Raw genomic sequence first — 27,998 nt, 5'->3', positions numbered from 1 at the left:
TTTGCGTTCGCAGTGACTCAGTGGTCATGTGAGTCAGTGTTGTTCTGTGTTTACAGTGACTCTGTGGTCATATGAATCATATGTGCTCGTGAATCGCAGTGGTCAGTCATGTTTCGCGCGCTGCTCGCGGTGTTTCTGGCGGTCGTTATCGCGCGTTGCGGTGCTCTGTCGGTTCCGCCGCATGAGGAGGTGGCTCGGATGGCTCGGTTCGTGGTCCACAAGTGTGACTGGGCTTCGATGGCGACGATCTCCACTCATGATCCGGTGAGAGGACAGCCGTTCTCCAACGCCTTCTCCATCAGCGACGGGCTCGCGGGCAACGGAACCGGAACCCCGTACATGTACCTGACACACATGGAGATCTCGGTGCAGGACCTGCAGGTACAAACGACACCTCACACTGTAATACAGTTACAGTGATTTTACTGTAGTAACTGTGGTAATTAGATGCTGTACATTCATAGTAATCTGCTGGGAGAATCTACAGAAGCGAACAGATCAAGTGCAGTAAAATAAACTCTTCAGTCTGAATGAAGCAAATTAGAAAAAACCAAAACCACAAAAAAAAAAAAATTTTTGCTACTTAATTTGTGTTAAATAAAATCGTTAACTAAAATAAAATTTCAGCTAGTTGACATGACAAGATGTCTTATTTTCATTTAGTTTAACTTGATGTTCTAAAATAACTAAAACTAAGTGAAATAAAAATGAATAAAAACTATAGACATTTAAAATAATAATAATAATAATACAAATCTTTAAAAAACAAACAATTACTTGAACTAATATTTTTGTAATTTTCTTGTATGTTTTGACATTTTTATTAGTTTTTTTTAGTAATTTTCTTTTATGTTTTGACATTTTTATTAATTTTTCGAGGGATTTTTTAATTTTGTTGTATGTTTTGACATTTCTATTTGTTTTCTTAGTAATTTTCTTGTATGTTTTGACATTTTTATTAGTTTTTTAGGTAATTTTCTTGTATGTTTTGACATTTTTATTAGTTTTTTTTAGTAATTTTCTTTTATGTTTTGACATTTTTATTAATTTTTCGAGGGATTTTTTAATTTTGTTGTATGTTTTGACATTTCTATTTGTTTTCTTAGTAATTTTCTTGTATGTTTTGACATTTTTATTAGTTTTTTTTAGTAATTTTCTTGTATGTTTTGACATTTTTATTAGTTTTTTTTAGTAATTTTCTTGTATGTTTTGACATTTTTATTAGTTTTTTTTAGTAATTTTCTTGTATGTTTTGACATTTTTATTAGTTTTTTAGTAATTTTCTTGTATGTTTTGACATTTTTATTAGTTTTTGACATTTTTTTAGTTTTTGAGTGTTTTTAAAGAAATGTGTCTCCTGTGGTCTGAATGAAGGCTGTTATGGCATTAGAGAGCGTGAAGCCCTGACCCTGACAGTGCCTGAAAACACTGGTTTTACCTGCAGAGTCTCACATTAAACTGCAAAGAATGATGGGAAATAGTCTTAAACGTGAACTTGACCTGTGATGTGTAAAGTGAGAAATTCTCTTAAATCTAAAAACAAACTGCATGATCATGTGGTGCTGGTGTGGCTTGTGTAAGCGTGAGTCAGCGAGTTTATCAGCTGCAGCGTTCAGCAGAACTCATGAAGTGTGTGTGTGTGTGTGTGTGTGTGTGTGTGTGTGTCTCAGGTCAATCCGCAGGCGTCTCTGTCCGTGTCTCTGGCTCAGACACACTACTGTAAGAACCACGGCTTCGACCCTCAGAGCCCTCTGTGCGCTCACATCATCCTGTCCGGCTCCGTGATGCAGGTCAGAGGTCACGCTTCCTGCTCTCGCTCCGGTCAGATTAAGGCTGTTTCCCGTCTGAAGTCCAGCCGTGTGTCTGTTTCAGGTGAACGACAGCGAGGCGTCCGTGGCTAAAGCCGCTCTGTTCGGCAGACACCCGGAGATGATCGACTGGCCCACTGACCACAACTGGTTCTTCGCCAAGTTCAACATCACTCAGGTGTGGGTGCTCGACTACTTCGGCGGAGTGAAGACCGTCACGCCGGAGGAGTATTACAGCGCCGCTCCGCACCGGACACACGCCGGTGAGTCTGTCGTGTGTGTGTTTACTCTGACATCATGTTAAGATGACCAGAGGACGCTTGACTTCACTGTGACCAACGACATGTTCAAGACGAGAAACACAGTAAAACACAGTAAACGATGGAGGCCTGTTTTACACTAAACACTGACACATGAAAATCATTGTGATGTTTATTAATAATGTTGAACGCTGGATGTTATATGAGCAGCTGTTATCAGTCTGAAACAGACGCTGTGCTGAATGTCATCATGTGACCTCAGTGTGTGTGTGTGTGTGTGTTTCTACAGGAAGTGACATGCGGTGATCTTGATGAACTGGATCAGAAGACACTCAGATTGATGAATAATTCTCAGGTTGATGTGTGTGTGTGTGTGTGTGTGTGTGTGTGAGACATGTTACACGAGTGTTGAAACCTGATGTTGTAAATCTACATGTTTGAAAGCGTTTAGAATAAATGCGCAGAATCATTTTTGCAGTTTGCACAAGATTTTTAACTTTAACATTAGCAGATTTTCAATGGAAATCCAGTGGAGCCTTTAATCATAAAGTGAGATTCGCGTGTCACTCATACATGTTTCATTTGGTGTTTGTCAGCAACCTCTGACCCCTGACCCCTGACCTGTGACCGAAATGTGAATCTCACAAGATGACTTTTTGCATTTAGGCTCATTTTGCTTATATTTTATAATCGAATTGAATTTAAAAATAAGTCAAACATTATTTGCTCAGAGTGATTATTTCTCAGATGTTGATGTGTGTTTTGAGTGTGTCTGATGTGATGTAGAGTGCCGTGAAATAAAGATCTTACAGATGCAGTTTCTGTTTCAGCGTCGTTTTACTTCATTAAAACAAAACCATAAAAAACTTTTTTCTACTTCATTTTTGTTAAATAAAATTGTTAAGTGACATAAAAATAAAATATAAACTTTTAATTTCAGCTAGTTTCCACGTCTTATTTTCATTTAGTTTAACTTGATGTTCTAAAATAACTCAAACTAACAGTGAAATAAAAATGAATAAAAACTATATAGACATATTTAAAAACATAAATAAATAAAAATGTTAGAAAACAAACAATTACTTGAACTAATTTTTGGTAATTTTGTTGTATATTTTTTGTAATTTTTATTAGTTTTTTGTTTGTTTTTGACATTTTTTTAGTGATTTTGTTGTATGGTTTTCACACTTTTTTATTAGTTTTTGAGGGTTTTCCTAGTAATTTTGTTGTATGTTTTTGACTTTTTTTAGTGATTTTGTTGTATGGTCTTCACATTTTTATTAGTTTTGGGGTGTTTTAAGTAATTTTGTTGTATGTTTTTGACATTTTTATTAGTTTTTTAATTGCCTATTTAAATGCTTTTATTAATTTTTATTTCAGCTTTAGTTTGAGTTATTTTAGTCCAGTTAGACTAAATTGAATCAAGAAACCTTCCCTTGGCAACTAGCTGAAATTTAGGTTTTTCTAGATTTCATTTTATTTCAGTACTATTTTAACTAAAATTAAAATGAGACCAGAAAATATAAAAATAAAAACTAACTCAGAACATCAGTATAACAGGATCTCAGTGACCGTGTCTCGTCTGTGATTCTGTGGTTCTGCTGTAGACGCTCATGTTGTCTGGTCTGAAGTCAGTGCTCTGCTTCTCGTCGCTCATGTCGAGAGTATGTAGGCCGTGAGTGTGTGTGTGTGTGTGTGTGTGTGTGTGTGTGTGTGTGTGTGCTCGTCAGTGTTCATTGGTTGGTGGAAGAGTCTGTATGAACAGGTGGAGCTCGAGGAGCCACTTCCTGTCAGAGAAGAGATCTCAAGCTTCAGAGAAGTCAGTCGACACGACAGCGTCTGCAGCCTGAAACCTGTGGCCCGTCACACAGATCCCTAGAGCTCATCCGTCCGTCCGTCCGTCAGAGACACAGAGAGGGTCAGTGATGGCGTCGAGGGCAGCGTCCGCCGCGATCGTCCTGCTCTCGATGGCACCTGCGTCAGGTAAGAGTTTGTGTTTGTTCAGAGTCGAGGGAAGGCCGCCATCTTTCTCAAGGTTTCTCTGGAGGGATTCGAACACTTCCTCCTGTCAAAACACTCAGGATCCTCTCAGAGAAATCTGCTCAAGACCTCGAGCTGTAGACCAATTCAGCGTTTGACCTTTGGCCTCTCAAACTCTACAGCTTCAGACGTGGTGTTTTATCTCTCAGGGCTGAACGCTGCGGCCGTCTTTCATCCTCTCACTGCTTCTCGTGCCTCTGATTCGTCCCTTGATCCGTTCAGGAGCCTTTCAGTGTGTTTCCTCGCGTACGGCTCAAACATGTCAGATTGATCAAGCTAGAATAATGTTTTAAATGTGATTATATGAAACTAAAGGCCAAACGCTGATTATAAAGATCACGATACGGTCAATATCACTGTTACACGTTACAGTTCGTTAACATGATCAATACTTCCACAGCGTTTATTAATCAATGTTCATCTCAACATGTACTAATACGTGTTTGTGGATCTGAATTAACTGCATGTGTGTTAATGAACATTAATAAAGGGTGGAAAAAATATATTGTTCAAAGATAGTTTATAGATGAACTAATGAGAGTTTATGGTAAAGTGTTTCTACACCAACATAAAAATGACAAACTACAGCACATTTTGATTTTATTAATAATGTTTATTATTTATTTTAGTTTTTTCGCATATGTTGATCTGATGAGATGTGTCTGCAGTGCAAAAACATGTTTTAAAATAGATGTATTTTTAGTAAAATTTAAATTCAATTAATCTTAATTTTCTCAGTATTTACAGAAGAACCTGATATTTCTGTAATCCAGCAGACATCATGAATTCACCGCTGCAGATTTACAGCGCTTCTGTTTGATTTGACTGTATTAATTCATAAGCGCTGATAAGATTACGAAGGCATGATTGTCTGAAGATTTATTTCTCAGAAATGCTGAAACATCAGAACAAACTTCTGCTTCTTCAGACGTCTTCAGTTTTTATTTGAGCGCTGAATTAAAACTAAAACATCTGATCATAAGCAGATTTACAGTCGCTCTGAACTGCCAGATGAATTCTGTGAATCATATTTAATGCTGAAGTTGTGAAGTGAATCAGTGAATCTCCAGTGATTCGGTGGAATCAGGATTCACTCTTTCCGCTCGTGAACATCAGTGTTTGTGTAATAGAGCGCCAGATCCACTTCCTGAACCATCGCTGGCGTTTATTCTTGTTTTTCCACGAACTCAGATGAAAGAAACACACTCTATAAATACTGCATTTATCTGATGATTTCTGCTCACGAGCGCATGCGGCTTTCATGTGTGTGTTTCTATTCAGAGCAAGTGTCAGTTTTTGACGTATTCAAACATCACATATTATAGCAGAATTATTAGCATTAGATTATATTCATCAGAGCTCTGAAATCTTCTCATTTCTGCTTCAATATCGACTCTAGATTGACTCTCAAAGAATCTTCAGTTCAGCTTCATTCACAAGTTTCTCTTCAGCAAACAAAAATATGTTCTGAGAACGTTATTTCTGAATGTTCTTCTGAACGTTACAAACATCCAGTGTTTTACTTTTTTAAAAACATTAATGTTAAAGAAACATTCTGTTTCATCATTCTTCAGACGTTACGGGAACGTTACTTTTGAACAAGTAGAAACATTTAAAAATGTTCAACTAAAATGTTTCAGAAAAATGTTCCATGAAAGATGTATAAATAATATTTTTTTTTTTTACAGACCAGATAACTCTGAACAAATGTTCTATTAACGTTCATAACGTTGAGAGAACGTTCCCTGTTATCTGAATGTGAGCGTGTTTTTCTTCAGACGCTGCTGATGTTGTGGAAAGTGTTCATCTGTGGGCGAAGCGACTTACTGTCAGAAACTTTAATAGTTCAGTGATGAATGACGACACGCTGGAAAAAACTGTTAGAAAAACATCATTTCAAGGAACACGCTGATAAATTCAATAACTCGCACATGAAATGCTGAAATTTGCTGAAATGACGCTTCGCTCGAGACTTTATTCTGTGAACTCAAGTGTGTCACAGCTGACAGATGCTGAAGAAACTCGGTCATCTGACACGAATACTGCTCCACATTCACACACATCATTTATATATTTATATATATAAAGATTTTATTAATGTTTTTCAAAGAGTCTCCTCTGCTCACCAAGGCTGAATTTATTTGATCAAAAATACAGTAAAACACTGAAATATTATTATAATGTAAATCAGCTGTTTTCTATGTGAATATATAGTAAAGTGTAATTTATTCCTGTGATCAAAGCTGAATTTTCAGCATCATTACTCCAGTCTTCAGTGTCACACGATCCTTCAGAAATCATTCTAATATGATGATTTCCTGCTCAAGAAACATTTATGATTATTATCAGTGTTGAAAACAGTTCATGTTTCTGTGGAAACCGTCATACATTTTATTTTTCAGGATTGTTTGATGAACAGAAAGTTCAAAAGAACAGAATTTATTAATCTTTTGTAACATTATAAATGTCTTTACTGTCACTTTTATGCGTCCTTGATGAATAAAAGTATTAATTTCTTTAAAAATCTTACCCCAAACTTTTGAACTGTAGTGTATATTTTTATCAAGACATAATTAATATTCAAGACATGTCTATAAATTAATAGTTACATTCTTTTTTTCTCATTTTTTACGCACATTGTAGTGTTTGAGTATCTGTCGACATGTTAAGAAAAAAAATCATCAAATGTTATTTTTATTGAAGATATTTCTTTAAAGTTGATCACTAACTAGTGAACCCTGCGACGGTCCGCCCGTACTTCATTTACTCTGAAATCTAAAGCTGTTTAATGCTTCTATTTCATTTTTATAGCAGGAATATTACAAAAGAACAGAATTTAGCCTGTTATTTCACCCGTTATGACCGTCTCACATGTTGAGAACAGAAATTATGAAGTTCATATAAAATAAGTGTAAAATAAAGGAGCACATGTAATATCAGTTTGTCCTTCAGTGTTTTTAGACTCCATTACAACTATCTGCCAAAAACATACTTGAGTAAAAGTGAAAATATAAAACTTTTAATTTTACTTTTATGTGTTTTATGTAAAAAATTGTACTTGAGTATTGAAAGAGAAGAAGAAACTGAGCGAAAATAACAAGATAAGAGAGATTCACACTGAAGCATTTTCAATCATTTTCTCATTTCAAACTCAATGAATTGCATCATTTTTGTCAGACAGACACAAACACACAGAGTTTATTGAGGGGAAAAACTAAAACAAACGCAAGCGTCCGTCTGGAGTGTTGAACATGATCCTGACGCAGCGGATCAGAGCAGAGTTCAGCTGAATCTACAGCGTCTGTCCGTGATGATAATGAGACGACTTTCAGTTCTTTATTTGAGGAATTGGGTTGTTTTCTCTGCAGATGTTGAAGTAGAATTAATTAGATTAATCAGCATATCATCCCATGAATTAGATTAAACATTGATTGATTGACAGTGATAATTGTTATTCAGTATGTGTTTAATTTAGTGTAACTGAACGAATCCAGACGATGAACACTGAATTTAACATGTTATCACATTCATTTAAACATCAAACACTGTTTTCAAAAATTATAACATTTAATTAAAAATTTAACAGCGGCCATTAAAAATGATTTTTTTATGATCAATTCTCTCTGAAGAAAACATTATTATATTAAATTAAATTCTATTGTCAGAGTCGTGGACAGTTCTGTTTTTCGTGTCTCGATGTTACAGATGAAGTCATTGACTCTACAGACGCGTGTAAAATCTCTCAAACACAGAGACACAGAAGTCTGCAAAGATTTTCTGAATTTGATATTTTGCTCAGCTAAAAGAGTCCGATTGGAGAATAAGGAACTGACCGCTGAACCTCGACACACCGTCAATGTGTAATAAATGCTTTTTTCAAGAATAACTGAAGTCGTGAGGAGCAGAATGTGCTGCTGTCCTTCATTTAACCGGTGTGCAGCACAAACTGACCCTGAGAGACTCTGACCGTCTGTCTCTGAGCGGATCATCAGATGACCGACAGCAGAAGAGCTCCAGCAGCAGCTGATGAATCTGACCGCAGCAGGTCTGTGGTGTGAGAGAGAGAGGAAACTGATCCGCCACAGATCACATCCAACACACACACACACACACACACACACACACACACATCGCTCTGATGATGATGAACTGAATTCAGTGCTCATTATATTCAGACATGACCTTTATGACATTATGATTGTGTTTTAGGTCATCGCTGAAGTTTCTGACCTCACACATCTTCTGATGTTGATGCATTTACAAATCTTCTTATTCATCCGCTTAGACTGAAACATTCTAGTTTAATTGGCATGAATTATATGAATTTTAATATATAACATTTAAAGAAATCATACGAAGTTAATCTTAATTGTTTACTGCAAAAAAACTCTGTTTCTGTTTGTTTCCAGCACAAACATCTAAACATTCATAAATCAAGATACATTTACTGGAGAAGAGAAATGACTGAAGATATTAAACCTAGTTTTCTGAAAATGAGTTTGTGTTTAAAACAAGAACAATCGTCTGCCAATGGAGTCTGAAAAATCATCTTGTTTCCGTCTGAGTTCAGTGTGTTTTTCTGACTCCATCATCAGATCTTTGTTCTTGTTTTCAGCACAAACTCACTTCAGTCGTTTTATATGCAGATCATACACTGATCAGATTATTGATCATTAACATGTTGATATATGAAGTCAAGAGCAGTTTTGATCAAATGACGTTCATTACATGTTTTGAATGTATTTCTTCGGTTCAGTCATACAGTTTGAGTTTATTAACTCGAGAATTCCTCGTTGTGTCTGTAATGAGTGCAAATGCAGCAGATTCAGAGGTCAAAGTTCACCTGTTCAACGGCTTCATTCCTTTTTTATCTAGTTGGTGTTCGTTTAGTTCAGTGGATGAACAACTTCTGCTTGATTTATGAAGATTTTAATAGTTTCATGTTTGATTATGATTTAATATTGTGAGAATCAAACCTGCAGCTCGGTTTCACAGTTTCATCGACTGCCAAACATTTACTCTTTGATCCGATTTATGAGCAACAAATGATGAAAGTGTGTGTGTGTGTGTGTGTGTGTGAGAGAGAGGGAGGGTGTGTGAGTGTGTTCCTCCCACTTTATCTCTCTCTCACACACACACACACACACACACGTTATTCAGTTAGAGCAGCTGAACAAACCGCTGAACTAGAAACAGCTCGAGTCTGAAACACCACAAACACTTCAGACGAGACTCGTGTGTGTGTGTGTGTGTGTGTGTGTGTGTGTGTGTGTGTGTGTGTGAATATAATATATAATAATGCTGAAAGTGCTCAGTGTTCATAAACTGCAACAAAATGATGTTCTTCCTCAGTGTTTCTGTTTTGTTTTCCAGCACAAATATATAAACATTCATAAATCAAGATACATTTATTGGAGAAGAGAAATGACTAAGGATATGAAGAATTGATTACTGAAAAATGTATTAAAATGAAGTGAGTTTGTGCTCAAAACAAGAACAAATATCTGCCAGTGGAGTCTGAAAATAAACTGAATTTCGAAGGAAAACAAGATGATTTTTCTGACTCCATTGGCAGATATTTGTTCTTGTTTTAAACACAAACTCGCTTCATTTTGATGCATTTTTCAGGGAAACAAATTTTTCATTTTGCGTCTTTTGATTTTACCCTCATGTTGTTTTCTGGTCATTTTGTCCTCGAGAGGATTTTCTTTTCCTGAAGGTGCCAGTGAATGTTCATGTTCATGTTCATGTTCTCTCACAGACTGCGCTCACAGTGTGACCTTTTGTGTGTTTATTTTCCAGCTTGTTTCGCTTGTGCTGTTCTGGGTCAAAAATAACTGGCCTAGAAAAAATCATCTTATAAACCTCTGGTGTTTATCAGCAAACACTGGATTCAGTCTTTTTAACAACATGTTTTCTTTCAATCAGTGCCGGTTTTGTGTTTCTCTTTAGAACTGATTGTTCGTAATAACCTGAAATTAACTTTTTTTGTGTGTTTCTCGCAGAGGCTGCATCAACAGCGTACGACCCTCAGATCTGTTACGCTCTGGACGGGATTCTGCTGCTGTACGGAGTCATCATCACTGCGTTCTTCGTGCGCGAGCGGGTGAGAGACTGTCACACACACACACACACACACACACACACACACACACAGGGAACATTCTCAGAACGTTCTCTCAGGGTTACAAACAAACGAGTAACATTAATAGAACATTTGTTCAAAGTGATCTGGTCTTTAATAATGTTCTCAAGACGTTAGCATGGAAAAATTATTTCTACACGTTTTTTCTGAGAAGTTTTAGTTGAACGTTTGTTACTACTTGTTGCAGAACGTTCAGAGAACATTCAAAAGTAACGTTCCCATAATGTTTGAAGAACGATACGATGGAATGTTCCTTTAACGTTCAAATAACCAAGAAAAAACGTTTTGAATATTCAGAAATTATGTTTTCATAACTTATCAAAACGTTCTTACAGCATATTTTTGTTATTTTTGTTTCTGTTAATTAATGACGTTTCCTCTTTCAGTTCAACAAGAAGACAAGTAAAGTGGACACAGAGTCTCCGTATCAGGTGAGAATCACGTCAGACGCTGACCGGTCAGCTGATATCAAACTCTGATATTAATGAGGTTTGATGTTTCCAGGCGATTAACACCGCCGGGAAGGAAGTGTACAGCGCTCCGAACCAGCGCAGCGCTGACGAAGCTCGGGTGAGTGATCAAATCAACGTACATCACATGACACGTCACATGACGGACGGGCCCTGATCATACGTGTGTGTGTGTTTCACAGGGTCGCAGGAGAGGAGGAGACGACACGTACACGGTAAGAGCTTCATCACAACAGGAAGGAAGTTTATTAGCAGCGCGTTGAGAATAATGAGCTGAAGCGCTTCGACCACAGACACACCTGCTGCACTTTCCACCAGTGGCACAAAACCAGCGTCAGACCGAACGTTACAGAGACGCTTCTTCACACGAGACCCTTCAGCCCCGAAAACATCTGAGAACGATGATTCAGTCCACACAGAGATGCAGATTATTACATAACATGACATAACATATAATATAATATAACATAACTTAACACATAACAGCATATCATAACATAATATAATATATAATCTAATATAATATAATACACTGGTCAGTTTATTTTATATTGGAGTCTCCAGAAATCACACAAAAACATTTTGAAATTTGCCTGTAATTTCACTGTAACAAAAACACCTTAAATACAGTGTAACCCAATCAAATCAAGGTTTAGATTAGAACGTCATTTACATTCTGAGTAACATTAACATTACATGCACTTACTGTAGTGTTAGGATGTAATTATGCATATTTTACTGTTATTACTACAGTAACTACATGTAACGTGTCACAAGGACAGTGTAAAATAAAGTGTTGCCGTTTATTGTGTTTAATCCACATGATGATGATGATGGTTTGTTTCAGCCTCTGACTAAGAAGACGGATGAAACGTACCGTGAGATTGAGCCGAAGGGAGACGTGAGTGTTTTATTATCTGATCTGGTGTTGATTCTTGATTCGTCTGAGTGATTCAGAAAGACTCATTGTGTTGTTGATTCTCGTCCACAGCGCCGGCGTGATCAGGTCTATCAGGTCAGACGCCTCAGATCTCACAGTGAAGTGTATGATATGGTTTGATCTGTTTCATTACTGAACGAGTGTGTGTGTGTGTGTGTTTCAGGGTCTGAGCTCCATGACCAAAGACACGTATGATTCTCTGCACATGCAGCAGATTCACCCGCCGCCCCGTTAGACGCCGTCGCTCGTCAAACCCTCATCAGGACACAGTCCACTCCACATTCCTGATTCCAGGGCTTCTTTCTTTCCTAATGGCTCCAGTCATGTGATTATTTTTACAGTAACTGCGTTCAGTTTTTCACTTCATAAATGATGGACTTTCATAATGAGCTCAGAGTTTACATGTCATACATGTCCAGCAGCGCTAAAGTCAAAAGAACCGCTCATTTGTTAACATTGACAACATGAACTAACAATGAACAATACTTCCACAGCATTTATTATTAGTGAATGTTAATCTCAGCATTTAGTAATACATTATGAAAATAAAAAGTTTATTTGTTCATATTGTTTAATGGAGCTGAGCTGACAATCATCTGTTGATTCTTTACTAACATTAAGGTTAATAAAGGCTTTAAAAAGTGTATTTTTCATTGTTAGTAACTAGTATTGATAAATGAGTCTTTAAAGTGTTACCAAAAAATCCATATAACAGCGTTTGACAGTAAACTGAGTGAAGAGCAAACGTTTGAACAAACATCATGTGATTCAACTGATTCACTCGACACGCGTTTGTACTTCTGGAGTCTCATTAGTGTAATATCACACACTCTTCTTACTAAATGATCTTTATTCAGTGATTCCATAGAACAATATTTGGTTTCTTAAAGACTCTTTCAGTGATCCGTTCTTAAAAGAACCATTTTAATAATCTAGAGAACCGTTAGTGGAATGAAAGATTCATGGATGTTAAAGATTCTTCAATACAGTATACAGTCCTAAATAATGTCTTATTTTCTTGTGATTTTGTGGTGAAATATGAGCAGGTTTTATGAGATTCACTGAGTTTTAATGATGTTTAGTGTTTCACACACTCTGTCCTTTATCACGACTCTTTTAGGAACGTAATTTTTCATTTACTCTTTTAAAAACTGAGAATTTCACTGTATTTCATTCGATTATTATTTTTTGTCTCTGTAATTTTGTCATTAGCTTGTTAATAAAATAAAATGATTTTTTTCCATTGCACTCGTCAGTAAATGATCAGTTTTGAAGCTTGATTTGACTGATTGTTACTCAGAAGAACAGATCAAACAGATGAACAGTCTGAGAAAAACATTTAATGAAATCTACAGCAACATGACAAACTCATCAACAGCAAAGAAAATACAAACTCCAGAGGAGCTCATGTGTACAGTAAACCATGAAACAGCAACAACTGGAGCCGCTCGAGTCCAGAAGACCTGCGGAGGAACAGAAGTGTGTGTGTGTGTGTGTGTGTGTGTGTGTGTGTGTGTGTGTGTGTGTGTGTGTGTGTGTGTAGCCCTTCTGTATGATATAAAACATTCTGCAGTGAAAGTCGACACACATCGTCTGAATCACAATGAGAACGACAGAAGAAACTCAGAGATGCTGCTGTTTCATCTCATGCAGAGAGAAAATGATTCATATTCCACCATAAAATCAATAAATTGATTACTGGATTATAAAGACTAGAATACGACTACGATTTCCAATGAATTATACATAAAAAAAAAAAAAAAAATCAAGGGAAAGGCAAAGAGAAAGTGAATAATCTTTGGTTTTCATCCTCAAGAGGACTTTTGCTTTGGGAAACACAAAATAATCTTTTTTCACATATTTATATATTTACTGTATATATAATCCTGGTATATATTGTGGGTGTTCGAATAAAGATGATAAAGACGACTGAGAAGAAACGGATGAATCTTTGGTTTTCATCTGCTTTTTCATTCCTGCAGAAAACAATAAAGACACTAAAGATGAATCACTGAAATATTTCATATATTAAACTTCACAGGCGAGAGACAAAAGCAGAATGGAAACGAACGATATTAATAGATCAATGTCGCCGCCTTCTGTTTCAATAGTTTCATGAGTATAAATAAAATCATGCTGAAAACCTCAGAACGGTTCATATGCTGAGTTTCCACCACAGACTGTTGGAAGCAGATAAAAACAACGAGACGCCGTCGATTCAACAGAACGTGTTCATGAGAGCAGGAGACGAAGTAAAAATGACACAAATGAAGTAAAAACGAGTTAAAAGAGACTGTACACAGTAGTAGTCTTGGACTGAAGATCCGCCACTCTAACATCAGTGCTGGAGGTATTTATACAAAAACACACATTGACCTCTGACCTCACCTGTACGCTACACGTCTCTGTTCGCTGACGGCAGAATAAACTCACAAACAGAGACTAACTTTGGCTGCAGCTTCTTTTGTGATTCTGTTTGCGTCTGTTTCAGCACAGAAACACTGCGATTCTCAAATGATTCTAAAAAGACAGAAAACGCTCGTGTTTGGAAAAAACAAACGGAATCCAACGAAATCTCTGCAACATCACAGACTGTTGGGGTCAATCTTATGGAAGCTTGTTTAACAGAATAAAAAAATAAAAAAGTTAATTCACAGAAGTATGACTCGGTTTATCTGAACTCTGACATGGTTTCTTGGGATATCCGACTTGGAACTCCAATTTGATTTCTTAGAACTTGGAAGTTTCTTCCAAGTCGGACTTGCTGGCTTAGTTACTCCAACATGGTTTCTTGGAACTCCTACTAGGAACTCGGCTTGGTTTCTGCAAAGTCTGACTAGGAACTCTGGCTTGGAAGTCTAACTTGGTTTATCAGGAAATCTGACTTGGATCTTCAACTTGGTTTCTTGGAACAGTGACTGGGAACTGGGAAGTCCGACTTGGAAGTCCGACTTGGATTCTCGGAACTGCTAGAAAAAAAAGTCGCAATTCTTGAGAAAAAAGTCAATTTCGTCAAATTGCCTTTTTTATTTTTTTATTCTGTGGCAGAAACAAGCTTCCATAGAATCTCAAACACAAAGTCTGGTGAGATTCATGTGCAAATTCTGTACAAGATGCTGTAGTGTTTGTGAAGCTGCTGTCAGATCAGTCGATCCAGAGGCTTCAAACAGGCCGTCATCATGTTACTGAACACTAGAAACAAGGGAAATAAACGTTCAACACCCAGTATTTGATAAGACAGAACATCCATGAGGTGGAATCACACAGATTTAATAGATTCATGCTGAATGAACTCGTCTCTCTGCCGCCGCTGACTCACATCAACACTACAAACACAATCAGTGTTCAGACAAACGTGTGACAGATTGCATTTCTCACAGGAGACGCGCTCACTGTGACGGATTATTACTAGTTTAAAGCCTTCTAACCGTATTTATAAAGTGATGTCGAGTTAGAGTACTAGTTTAAAAAGTCATCGGGTAGAACCTCCACCGACGCGCTGCAGTAACTCGCAACATAAAACATCTGAAATGCTTTTGGTTATAAATCTACAATCGGCCCGTTTCACAGAGCCGCAAATAAAAACAACAGAACCCCTCGTAGAAAGTCAATATAAACTCTGTTACGTGAAATAATCTCTCGTGAAGAATCTGCCGTCATGAAAAAGTCTCACATTTTTGGTTAATTTAGACGTTAGTTTGAGAAATAATGCAAAAATAAAGTTCCATCCTGACCGTGTCCAAGAGCGCGTGGCATCATACAACAAACCCGGCGGTCGCTCGTCAGTCCTGCGCTCACTACACCGGTCAGAAGTGTTTTTGGTAATAGCAACAGGATTAATCGCAGCCGCACGCGCTCACTGAGCCTTCGAGGCCAAGGCCACGTTCTTCGTCGTCGTGGCAACAGGACTCTGCTGCACATCGCTGGTCACATGCAGGTTGAGAGCTCCGCCTCCAGCCCCGCCCGCTGACAGGAGATTGGCGGGCAGCAGAGAGAAGCCGGACGGGTTGAGGAAGAAGGGCGTGGTCATCAGGCCGGAGGCGGGGTTTCCTGCGCTGGTGTTGGCGAACAGCAGGCCGGTGTTTCCGTCGATGGACGTCAGAGGCAGAGCGCCGCCCGACGCAAGAGCTGCTGAAAAAACACCGTTTATTTATATAGCGCTTTTTCCACAATACACATTGCTTTAAAGAGATAATGTATGTATCATCTTAATAATCTTCATGCCTTATTAATATGCATCTGTCAGATTAGAGCTGGACAATAATACAGTTACACTGAGACAACATAAATAATCAAGCTGTTGAGATTTGCTATATAGTAAATAAATATAACGTCATGTGACGTCAGAACAGGCGTGTGGAGCGTCATGGCTGTACAAACACACACACACACACACACACACACACACACACACACAGACGGACAGAGGTCAAAGGTCATACCCTGGATGGTGGCCAGTGTGTTGTTGTTCATCAACGTGTTTCCCAGAGCAGGAGTCAAACTCAGCAGCGTCCCACTGCACAAAAACACAAGCAGAAATTCACATGATAAACACATCTTATTTTTTATCTTTTGGATTGGGGCAGAAATGTGACCTGGAAATGTTTCAACATGTTTCTGTGAGAGACATCCCATAATACAACACACACTCACACTCACCCTTGCGTCAGCTGCGAGGGCGTTATGATCGTTGGGTTCAAACCCCCAGTAACAGCAGTCAGATTAGCTCCGCCCAGTCCTGTGCCCGTCACCAGCAACTGCCCCGCCCCCTGCGTGACCGTGGTTGCCGAGGAAACTGCGCTCAACTCTTGTTTCACAGCAGTAACGGACGTGGTCAGTGATGGTGATGTCACAGTGGGGGCGGGCGTAGCGATGGCTGGTGCCATGGAGATGACCGACGGAGTGTGTGACGTCACCTGAGCCAGAGCGCCACCTACAGCACACATCCATTAAACATGATTCATGAGCTCACATGAGGAGTATAGAGGAGCATGAAACTGTGAAAGGAGGAGAAACGCACCGAGCGTGAGGTTTGAGATGCTGCTGGCGCTCAGTGGAACTACAGAATTCACCGTCAGTGTGTTTGTGCCGCTGGACACCTGAACACAAGCAATCACTTGTCAATAATCAATCACCCACTTCACTTGTCTGCAGCTAGGTTGTAAGTACGGATGTGAAGTGACTCCACTTCATAAGGTGTGTGACTGTGAGATGTGAAGTGACTCCACTTCATAAGGTGTGTGACTGTGAGATGTGAAGTGACTCCACTTCATAAGGTGTGCGACTGTGAGATGTGAAGTGTCTCCTGTTCATAAGGTGTGCGACTGTGAGATGTGAAGTGTCTCCTGTTCATAAGGTGTGCGACTGTGAGATGTGAAGTGTCTCCTGTTCATAAGGTGTGCGACTGTGAGATGTGAAGTGTCTCCTGTTCATAAGGTGTGCGACTGTGAGATGTGAAGTGACTCCGGTTCATAAGGTGTGCGACTGTGAGATGTGAAGTGACTCCTGTTCATAAGGTGTGTGACTGTGAGATGTGAAGTGTCTCCTGTTCATAAGGTGTGCGACTGTGAGATGTGAAGTGTCTCCTGTTCATAAGGTGTGCGACTGTGAGATGTGAAGTGTCTCCTGTTCATAAGGTGTGCGACTGTGAGATGTGAAGTGACTCCACTTCATAAGGTGTGCGACTGTGAGATGTGAAGTGTCTCCTGTTCATAAGGTGTGCGACTGTGAGATGTGAAGTGTCTCCTGTTCATAAGGTGTGCGACTGTGAGATGTGAAGTGACTCCTGTTCATAAGGTGTGTGACTGTGAGATGTGAAGTGTCTCCTGTTCATAAGGTGTGCGACTGTGAGATGTGAAGTGACTCCGGTTCATATGGTGTGCGACTGAGATGTGAAGTGACTCTGGCTCGTGACGCACTGCAGTGTTGGAGGTGCTGTAGATGGCTTTGATGGCTGACGCGGACGATCCGCTGCAGCTGCTGGGAGGATTGATCCTCTTCTCCTTCTGTCTGCGGTTACAGAACCAAACTCGCACCACCTCCTTCTCCATGTTGAGCTGATCCGCAATCACTGTGATCTCCTCCGATGACGGCTTCTGACTCTGCTGCAGATCACAAAGAAACCGCTTCATGTCATCACGCCATTCACACGACACGATGACCAACTACAACGCTTCTGTTGCTTGGAATAATCTGCGAAATATTGTCAAGTGGTCCATGCTCCCGCCACTAAATTAATTTACGCTATTAAACAATAAGAAATTTTACTACTGTATTATTTAACAGTAAAATACATTTTTTTTTAGTTTTTAATGAAAATTACGATACTAATATTTATGGCTGTCTTTAGAGGAACTGCACGGAACCTTAAAGTTTCTCTTTTGTTAACTTTAAGTGAAACACTTTTGTTGCTTGAAATATTCTCAAGTATACAAATATAAAATGAAAAAAATTGACTTGTTTGGATAGTTTTAGGTGTGATTTTATGGAAATTATTCATAAATGAGAGAGGAACAGAGCTCAGTGCAGGTTAGTGTTGCTGCCCTCTAGTGGTCAGCAGACGCAGCTCACCTCCAGGAAGCTCCTCTCTAATGCCAGACGGATGGTGGTCTCGATGCTGGTCCGCTTCTTACGCCGCCGGTTCAGACTCTCGCAGAGACCCGGAGACATCTCGCTCGCACTCGACACCACACAGTCAGCTGACATGTTCTCTGTGGAAACACAGAGCAAGATTGTGAAGACAGTATAAAGTTATTTATGACAGTATCAAACATTCTGCTAAAGGTCTCAGTCTGTGTCCATGAGGACAGTATTGCATCTAACCTGCGTCGTTGAGCCATTTCTCCAGCAGTGGTTTGAGTTTGCACATGTTCTTGAAGCTCAGGTTCAAGGCCTCGAATCTGGAGATGGTGGTCTGGCTGAAGTCGTTGCCGTAGAGTTTCCCCATCGCTAACCCCACGTCACCCTGAAACACAAGCGATCGCACACGTCAGCGCCACGCAGCACGACTCACGACGCACGAGTGTGGATGACGCGGTTCACCTGAGTGAAGCCCAGCTTGATGCGTCTCTGCTTGAAGTTCTTTGCGAACTGCTCGAGCTCCTCCAGGTCGCTGGCCTCCTCCACACACGGGCCGTCCACGCGCTTCGGAGTGGGAGCCGCGGGAGACGGCATGGCCGCGATCTTCCTCGTCGGTGTGGCCGCCTGCAAACATCACGAACACAGCATCAAACATCAGCCTTACTTTATGAAAGTAAATATTTCAGAGCGAAAAGACACATGCTGAAGGTGGACGTTTGTACAGTTCCAGTAAAAGGCTTTTCCTCACTACAGTGAGTGTGTTGATCAGACGGACCTGTGTGGTGAGAGCGATGCTGGTCTGAGCGGGCAGGAGGCTGGCTTGGCTTTGAGGTAGTTGAGTCAGGATATTCTGAGCTTGCAAGAGACCTGAGAGCAGGAGGAGGACAGGACGGGTTAGAAACGCTGATGAGCAGCAGCATCAGTCTAACAGAGACACTCGTACCGGTCTGACCCTGAGGAGACGGAGAGATGATGAACTGGGGCTGAATCTGAGGGCTGATGGAGTGACCCGGCTGAACCAACACGAACTGCTGCAGGTTCAAACCCTGTGGCTGCAGCTGCTGCAGAACCACAGAGAGAGAGAGAGAGAGAGAGAGAGAGAGAGAGAGAGAGAGAGAGAGAGAGAGACGTGTGTACATTAATCATTTTGAAAGAGTCTCTTCTGCTCACCAAGGCTGAATTTATTTGATCCAAAATACAGTAAAAACAGTGAAATATTATTCCAAAGTAAATCAGCTGTTTTCTATGTGAATATATAGTAAAGTGTAATTTATTTCTGTGATCAAAGCTGAATTTTCAGCATCATTACTCCAGTCTTCAGTGTCACATGATCCTTCAGAAATCATTCTAATATGCTGATTTAAACATTATTATTATCAATGTTGAAAACAGTTGTGCTGCTTCAGATTTCTGTGGAAACCCTTTAGTTTCTATTTGTTATTTTTTAAGGCCTGAACCGGTCATGAATGAGCAGCCGTTCTCAATTCTCAATCCGAGGAAGTTTGTGGTCTGACAGTATTAATGCATTCAGCAGAAGACAGAGTGTCAATGATCTGGAATCTGATTGGACAGGTCAGATGTCAGTCACTTACAGATGCGATCTGGATGGGCTGGGACAGAGTGATGGGCGTGGCCGCGGAGGCGGAGATATTGGCTCCAGTGGTGCTGCTCTGTTGACCTGCCGACTGCTGCACGGCTGCGATGAGCTGCGCCTGCGTCTGCTGCAGCAACAGCTGCGCTGGAGTCAAACTCAACTGCGCAGAGACAGAGAGGGTCAGACCGTCATGTGACTCCAGCACTGGACAAGAAATAAGCATAAAATACTATGCAATACTAATAAGCATAAAAGTACACAACACTCTAAAACTGGTTACAACAGCCTGTTTGTAATTACACTGAGCTGATTTTGGTTTGAAGCACAAAATAGTTTTCATTAATCTGGAAAAAAAGTTTAGAGAAAAACAGTGTAAGAAAAAAGGAAAATCAAACAAATAAAATTAGATTAAAATAACTAAAATAAACCAAAACTTACCCTATTTAAAATAAATAAATAATACATTAGATTAAAATAAATTAAATATTTAAATAAATAAATAAATAAATAACTAATACATTAGATTAAAATAAATTATTTAAATAAATAAATAAATAAATAAATATGTATGAATAAAATAAATAAAAATAATTAAAATAAATAAAATGAAATTTGATTTAAATAAATTATGCTTGAAATAATACATAAATAATACAATTGTATTTAAATAAATTATTAAAAAATATTAAAATGACTAAAATTTAATAAAAATAAAAATAATTCAAATAAATTATTTTTTATTTAAATAAATAAATAATATTAAATAATGTATAGATTAAAATAAACTGATCATAATAAATATGTTTGAGTAAAATAATAAAATTTGATTTAAATAAATAAAATAAGAAAAGCAATGAAAAAATGTAATAAATAAAAATAAGATTAAACTAACTAAATAAATAATTATAATGAAAAAAATATTAAATAAATGAAATATGATTAAATAAATAATAAATTAACATTTTATTAAAATAATTTGATCAAAATAAATGAATAAAATGCATCTCTTACATCTAACAGTACAGCACTGATGTAATGATGTAATAGAAACTAAATATTTTACACATTTATGATATTAATTTTTCACAGGATGATCATATTTTGGGTCTGTGAATCTAAAAGACAGGAAAGAGTCAGTGGATCTGAACACCAGGTGATGAAAGCGACGCTCTGTAAACGGTAGCGCTGTCGGGGGGGCCACGCTCCTCTCGTTAAGTGAAACCTCATTATGCAGCGCATATAAATTCCGCATAGATTTGCATATTCTCTTCCACCTGTTTCCGAGCGACAGAAGCGCTGTTTAATTAACGTGCCACACTGATCTCTCCAGCGCCCGCGGGCGATAACAAACACGACTCATCCTGCGGCGGGAGACGCGTGTCATCTGACCTACCTGCTGGAGCAGCGCCTGCGCCTGAGCGTTGCTGATTGCACTTGTTGCTTGTCCATTTGGTTTGTGTGCGTCCAGACCGTTGGCCTGAGCTGCTGTGAGACGGACGAGAGTCGATACATCAGCATCAGGGACACAAAAATACAGATGTTTGCAAATAAAAACAACACAATTCACCTTGAAGTCCTTGCGCTCTGTTCTCCATGGTGCTTTTACTCAGATCTGCTGGACAGCTGCTAGAATCTGTTCAGAGAGCAAACGTGTGAGAACATCTTTCACAGCTTCCCTACATGTCCAAAACTTGCTGATGAGACGCTGCAATTAGTAAAAGATGAACTGTATTAAACCACCGTCACACATACTAGCACAAGTTTCCAGCTGATTCACTTCTCAACTGAATCAACACTGAACTGAATAATGACACTGTCCTTTCAGAGCTGCTCTACATATTTGATGAAGTTTGCATCACTGATTCTGTCATGTTCATTAAATCAATCTGTACTGTATAAAGCGCTGACTTGATCCACAGAGCGAACGCTGCCCGCTTTAGTTCAGTGTTCATTAACATCTGAATCATTCGAATGATTCCAAGAGAAACTCACCTGCGTCCACCAGCGGCCGCTCGACCCAAACCCTCCAGAAACGAGCTCTCACGACCCGCGCTACGATGTCGAGCGATCACGAGGCATCAGCGACAGCGAACGGCTCCCGCGCTCCGGCCGACGCTTCCGAGGAAAGTTGTTTGTTCCGTGGCGAGCGAAACACAAAGACTACAGCTGGAAGCGCAGCATCCATAATGAAAGTTAATCAGTATGCAGCTGATTAAAGCCGTATGCAAATCTCGCACCCCGTCGCTCATTAGAAGAGCACCGCTTTGAAGTTCTGTGAGCAATTCATTTCGCACGGACCTCTGAAAGCTTTCTGCATAATTCAACATTTTTCATAAATATTTATCAGCTCATTAGCATATTAATTGGATAGCTTTTAGGACGGAGGATACGGCGAGCACAACAGCGAGGGAGAAGTGAGACAAGGCCAATTACCAGCCGTGTGTGACTGTTTTAATTAGCGGGGGGGGGGGGGGACCTTCCCAGCATGCAACCCGGACCCCAGCTACGATGAAAAGAATGTGACGGCTAATGACCGCCGTCTCTAAACATCCCAGAGTCAAACTGGACGAGCTCATTTATACAATGCAACATCTCAAACAACAACAAGCTAACCAGGAGAACCAACCCTTAACTCACCACCACATCAACTACATTCATCAGCTAGTTAACGCTCTGCCGGCAGTTTGAGGAAGGGAAACTGCGGAAGCGTTTTTACGCCATGGAATAAAACATTTCTGACTTTTTTCTTGCAATTCTGAGGAAAACATGAGTTAAATTTGTGAAATATAAACTCAGAATTGCAAGATATAATCTAACAGTTTCAAGATATAAACTCGCAATTCTGAGGGAAAAAAGTCAGAATTGTGGGATACAGTCATAATTACCTTTTTTAAAATTATTCTGTTATGGAAGCCAAAAAAAATGTTGTGAGATGTAAACTTACAATTCTGAGATATCGTTTTTTTATTATAGTTAAAGTTTATAGCGTGACATTGCAAGAAAGAAAAAAGCCCAAATTTTGAGATAAAATGAACCTTTTTTATTCCATGGCAGAAACTGAAAAACTGAACTGCGAGATGCAACTCAGAATTTTGAGGGAAAAAAATAGTATAAAAAGTCGTATTTACCTTTTTATTTTTTTATTCTGTCACAAAAATTTGTGAGATGTAAATGTAGAATTCTGAGATATAGGGTTTGTTTTATTTTAATACGTTTAAAACTCGCACTTGTGAGTGAAAAAAAGTCCAAACCGTGAGAGCTGGGCGACTTCAGATTAATTCGAATTTAATGTTTTGCCACAATTTTATTAGTTTTAAATCAAGAAAACGCAGTTTTGAATAAAAATGTTAGCAAACGTAACAGTTAGACACATTGACAATTCAGCAATAACAGTTAAATCAAGAAAATGAGAAAATGAAAAATCGTGGAAGAGCTGCACGATTCTGGATAAAATGAGAATCACGACTTTTTTGGTTCCAAATAGAGATCACGATTCTGAATATAAAACTAATCAAAATAACGTAATTTACTAGAGGTTCTGAGAAAATATTAATTGCTGGAAAAATTTGTTTAATTAATCTGATTGAATTATTTTTTTTAATGGTTTTGAATGAATTCAGTGACTCATTAATTAATACTTGTTTCATTGCTGGATGAGTCAGTGTTTTTGAACGAATCTTTTGAATGAATGATTCAATAAATGCATTTTTAACAGTCACTTGTCGCCACCTAGTGGTGTAAGATGTAATTGATACAACCATTATTTGAAGCGCCAAGTTCGTTTCAAAAGGCGCCATCGTAGACATCAGTGTTTATATCCTAACTTTAAACTTTTATCTTTTATCTCTCTGTGATAGAAATAACTACTGTGTGGCTCAAAACTGCTCTGGATCAGCGGCAGCACAAACTCAGATTCGAATGTTCCAGTATGATTTTGTCAAAGGAGACACGAGTGCAACGGCCAAACACGTCCGCCAAACATAAAAACAACAGGGAAAATACAGCAATGGAATGAAAAACCTGTAAAGAACGACTACTGTATGTTTGATATTTCATGTTTGCATAATGGTGATTATTTTCTGTTTTTACAAAGCATTTACTGTTAATAGACTATCACTGGTGTTATTTAATGCTAATAAATTACTTTTTGGCTAAGAAATATTTAGTTTTATTTTATTTTATATTATTGATAAAGTATAAAGGATATGTTTAAGATTTGTACAATATTTGCCTTCAGATTTCATGCATATTTTCTGCAAAGATATTTCACAAATAACAGGTCATTTGTTTGACATGTTGATCAGGTGTTGTGCACCTGGAACAGAACTTTTTCTTAACGAGATTGTTAATAAAGTGAATGTTACTTGAATCATATTGTAGTTACATTGACTAGTTGAACATTAAAAAAAAAAAAAAAAAATCGAAATTGGGAATTGGTCAATCGTTCTGAAAAAATATTGAGATTTTATATTTTTGCCATATCGCCCAGCTCTACTGTGAGATAAAAAGTCACAGTTACCTTTTATATTTTATATTCCATGGCGGAAACAAAAAAACTGAATTGTGAGATGTAAATTCAGAACTCTGAGGAAAAAAAGGTCAACAATTGTGATTTTGAGAGAAAAGCCTGAATTTTGACATAAAAGGTCACAATTAACTTTTTTTATATCAGTTACTAGATCATCTCCCCCTGAACAAACCACTAACTCGTCCTGCAGCGCTGATGAATGTGACGTGCAGCTCAATGAAGAGCGTGAGATGATGATGATGATGAAACACGCATCTAAAGCGCAGATACAGAGACAAACAAAGTCATGTGGCTTTAACTCAAACTGTTGCTATGACGACAACCCCACTGAGAGAGAGACAGACAGACGGAGAGAGAGACAGACGGATCTTTATAACTCAAAAGAAAACAGTTGAGAGAAACACGATTTACATACGGCCGCTGCGAGGGCTTCAGTAAGCTAACTGACAGACAATGCATTATGCAAATGTTTTAATTAATAGAATTTTAAATAAGCAATTAATTAGCCTTTCAAACTATTGAACGCAGCGCTGCATAATTTCAAGCAGATAAGTGGCATAAGACACAACGCGGGAGAAATGAAGTATTCATAGAACAGAAACATTTCAACTGAACTGCAGTCCAAACTTTTCTATTAGACCTGGAGAACTCATTAATATTCATCAGCTTTAATTAACCCATCATCCTGTGTTTGCCAATCATGCGCTCAATTCTGTGATGCCTTCAATGTAATTAACAACCCAAACTTTACTTTCATATACGGCAGGATCAGAGTCAGTCATGGGTTAATGTTTCATAAATAATATTGACAACCATCATTACATGATTCGGGTCAATGACGTGACGGGTCATTTTATAATAATAAAAAACAAAGATATGACATCCAAAGTATGTAAGGTAGTACAACTAGATCGGTTTTATTGAATCCAAAAGGTTTTAATTATATTTTTCTACATATAAAGGTATTTTATAGATTTTAAAGTGTCAAAAGGTCATTCGGTTTAACCGTCCAAAGTCCAATACAGCCATTTCATTTGTGATTAAAATATCTTAAAATGTAATAAATGTATATATTTTTTATTCTGGCATGATTTTATAACATCAAATATCAACATAGTGCAAAAAGGTATTAAAATTATGTGTAGAAGTCGTTGCTTTGTTATGAGAAAGAATGTCCAGAAAAATTAATTTGATTGATGTCATTCAGAGTAACCAATATAAAGGGGCCATTTTGGATCAAGTCATGCGGTCAATATCATGTGACAGGATGTGACATCATTCAGACACCTGCAAAGGACCACATGGTCATGAAGCAAAGTAACTAACTCTCTCTTAACTATTTGAAAAATTCATGTTTTTATTTGCTCCCAAAACATCAGGTCATTCGGTACAACCGCTATAAAACATGGAAAATGTTGTAATATTTTAAAAACTTGTACTAAATATAAAATGTTTGATTGTCTTTTGCTAGCTAGCTAGATATCAGCCTGTTAGCATTGTTTGAAAATATCGTCATATCGTGACATTTGGTTAAACCGAATGACTTTTTTGGTGACAGATTTTGTCCATCTTGTAAAAAATGACAAAAGCAGTGTTAATTGATTATAAAAAAAAAAAAAAAAAAAAAAACACAATCTCAGTGTTAACACTTAATAAAACTTCAAAATTAATTATATCTCCAGTAGGTTTTTTTTTTTTTTACACTTTTAAAAACCGTATTCGTCAATGACCCATAAACTGCGACTAAACAGATCAGAAGGTAAAATTGTTAGGATTAAAGTGCTAATGCATGTAAACAAATGTGTTCAGGCCCGTTCACATCAAGAACGATAACTATAACTATAATAACAACTATAACGATAACTATGTTAGGGCTGTGTATTCGTTTTGTCATCTGCTGCTTTAAATGCTCGAGCTCTTTAGAGCAGGATGGGTTCTGAACACACTCGCACTATTTATACAACAAAATGGTGTAGAATCGTGCATTATTATGTGAATTGGGATGCACAAACAGCTTTGTGGTTTTGCAGACTAGAGATGACCGATGCTTGTGCACATCCATAGAGTTCGCCATCAGGTTAAGATCCCAAAGCCATGTGGATTCTACACTGCATTGTGTGAAAAACTGGAGACATTATTATGCATAATGATAATAACACCTTGAATGTTCTGTAGGACCAGCAATGAGCTAAATGCATAAATGTAAATGAAATGTTCCCGAGAGACACAAGAGAAACCGAAATAAGTACAAGGTAAAATCCTCCACAGAACTCACATGCACTCAACATCCAAACAAAATCACACAGCGCGCATTAGTTCTGAGAAATTAATCATTCATGAACACGGCGTTTGTACTCATGAATATTCATAAGCAGCTCTGTATATTTAATCCGCGCGATAAATAAATAGTGTGACGCGCCTCTCATCTGGAATGAAACTGACGTTTAAATTATGCAGAAGAATGAAAAGCATTAAACAAGCAGGGCTGATGTTATGCAAATCCAAAATTTCACTCCTGCGGTTTTTAATGTAGTTCCTCCCCAGCTACTTCACAACCAAATTATTCAACACGAGACACTTTTCACACTTTGTAATTTATTACCTGTTGGGGGAAAATAAAAATCACCCCCAACACGCACGCGCAGAGACCCTGTCAGGGTATTTATGTTGCCCTGAGGGCAAACAGTTGATCTGGTGAAGAAAAGCACAGGCTCAAGTTTGTCTTTTGTTTTTAGTTCGCCGCAACACAGATTAAAGTGACGAATTATTATTCAACATCACGCGTGCGCGTTTACTGCCGAACAAACACATGAATATGCAAATACGCGGCCGTTGAGTTTCTCTCGCGGCCGAACGGCACAAAGCGCGCGGATGATAGCACCGCTGCTAACTCACTCTCACAACACTTTACTAACATCATCTACAGCGCGGAAAACCCGCCCGTTCCGACCAGTTTAACCCATTTTCACCAGTTAGCCTACACGCTATGCTAAACCATGAGAGTATGTGAATATGCAGCACGCACGCGCGCCATTTCAAATGATGAGAGTTTTGTACAGGACAAACAACTCTCATCTGCTGCTGACGGACTCAAATCATTTCCAAAACAATAAACGTTCCTCCTCATTGCGATCGATTCTGTCTGCAAACGATCGGCGTGTGTGTTTGACTTTTGTTTACTTGAGGCGGATGGGGGAATATGAATATGTAAAATGTAATAATTACCTGCAGTCGAGCGCTCATCTTGAGTCGTTGATCCTCTGTCCGCCATTTTGAATATTTAGTGTGAGAGTGAAACCCCGCCTACTGCTGTTGTAACACACACACACACACACACACACACACACACACACACACACGACGTGCGGTTCGGCCCCTGAGTGACCTAAAACTTCAGAACAGCCACATAATTCAATAATGTTTTAAAATAATTTTCCCAGCTAAAAGGAAATGATCTCAGAACTTCCTGGGAACTATATAGTAAATACTATAGTGTTTTTGAACCATACTATAGTAAATTGTAGTATACTGTATATTTACAACACTTTATTAATGAATGCTACATTAACTACAGTGAACTGATAAACCGTAATAAATACTGTAGTAGGCCTATAGGCTACTTTAGTTTTTACTA

The 27,998-nt window shown here is 38.4% G+C and overlaps 3 protein-coding genes and 1 long non-coding RNA gene across 29 annotated transcripts; 3 read left to right on the top strand and 1 right to left on the bottom strand.

Moving 5' to 3' along the window:
* Nucleotides 1-2: 2 nt before the first annotated feature.
* On the top strand, nt 3-2,885 carry creg1 (cellular repressor of E1A-stimulated genes 1). Its single transcript, XM_051887515.1, has 4 exons — nt 3-381; nt 1,671-1,790; nt 1,873-2,071; nt 2,358-2,885. Exons 1-4 carry the CDS (start codon nt 109-111, stop codon nt 2,372-2,374), a joined length of 609 nt encoding a protein of 202 aa, XP_051743475.1. The 5' UTR covers nt 3-108; the 3' UTR covers nt 2,375-2,885.
* Nucleotides 2,886-3,265: 380 nt separating this feature from the next.
* Nucleotides 3,266-12,911, top strand: cd247 (CD247 molecule). The gene is made up of 8 exons (XM_051887540.1): nt 3,266-4,051; nt 10,114-10,214; nt 10,640-10,684; nt 10,758-10,823; nt 10,906-10,938; nt 11,571-11,624; nt 11,715-11,738; nt 11,827-12,911. The coding sequence occupies exons 1-8, from the start codon at nt 3,994-3,996 to the stop codon at nt 11,896-11,898; spliced, it is 453 nt and encodes a 150-aa protein (XP_051743500.1). The 5' UTR covers nt 3,266-3,993; the 3' UTR covers nt 11,899-12,911.
* Nucleotides 12,912-12,983: 72 nt separating this feature from the next.
* On the bottom strand, nt 12,984-27,734 carry pou2f1a (POU class 2 homeobox 1a). Of its 10 annotated transcripts, none has more exons than XM_051887279.1 (14): nt 27,590-27,734; nt 21,404-21,469; nt 21,230-21,321; nt 19,835-19,996; nt 19,186-19,303; nt 19,018-19,109; nt 18,705-18,866; nt 18,486-18,627; nt 18,234-18,373; nt 17,582-17,767; nt 16,684-16,762; nt 16,323-16,596; nt 16,106-16,179; nt 12,984-15,794 (listed from the first exon to the last, which is right to left on the bottom strand). In XM_051887279.1, exons 1-14 carry the CDS (start codon nt 27,633-27,635, stop codon nt 15,520-15,522), a joined length of 1,908 nt encoding a protein of 635 aa, XP_051743239.1. In that variant the 5' UTR covers nt 27,636-27,734; the 3' UTR covers nt 12,984-15,519. The 10 variants fall into 10 exon arrangements, with proteins under 10 accessions (XP_051743239.1, XP_051743297.1, XP_051743253.1 ...); XM_051887337.1 differs by having other exon boundaries at nt 12,984-15,791; nt 21,230-21,318; XM_051887293.1 differs by having other exon boundaries at nt 17,582-17,764; nt 27,590-27,730.
* Nucleotides 16,732-17,635, top strand: LOC127509078 (uncharacterized). 17 transcript variants are annotated; one of them, XR_007929140.1, is made up of 4 exons: nt 16,756-17,179; nt 17,220-17,299; nt 17,340-17,459; nt 17,500-17,635. It is a non-coding gene; the product is annotated as an uncharacterized LOC127509078 (long non-coding RNA). The 17 variants fall into 17 exon arrangements; XR_007929135.1 differs by having other exon boundaries at nt 16,732-16,859; nt 16,940-17,459; nt 17,500-17,621; XR_007929125.1 differs by having other exon boundaries at nt 17,260-17,459.
* Nucleotides 27,735-27,998: the final 264 nt, after the last annotated feature.

This window comes from Ctenopharyngodon idella, chromosome 1 (assembly GCF_019924925.1).
Source record: "Ctenopharyngodon idella isolate HZGC_01 chromosome 1, HZGC01, whole genome shotgun sequence".
Lineage (NCBI taxonomy): Eukaryota > Metazoa > Chordata > Actinopteri > Cypriniformes > Xenocyprididae > Ctenopharyngodon > Ctenopharyngodon idella.
Note: the sequence above shows the minus strand (reverse complement) of the source record. Positions and strands in the feature narration are given on the sequence as shown.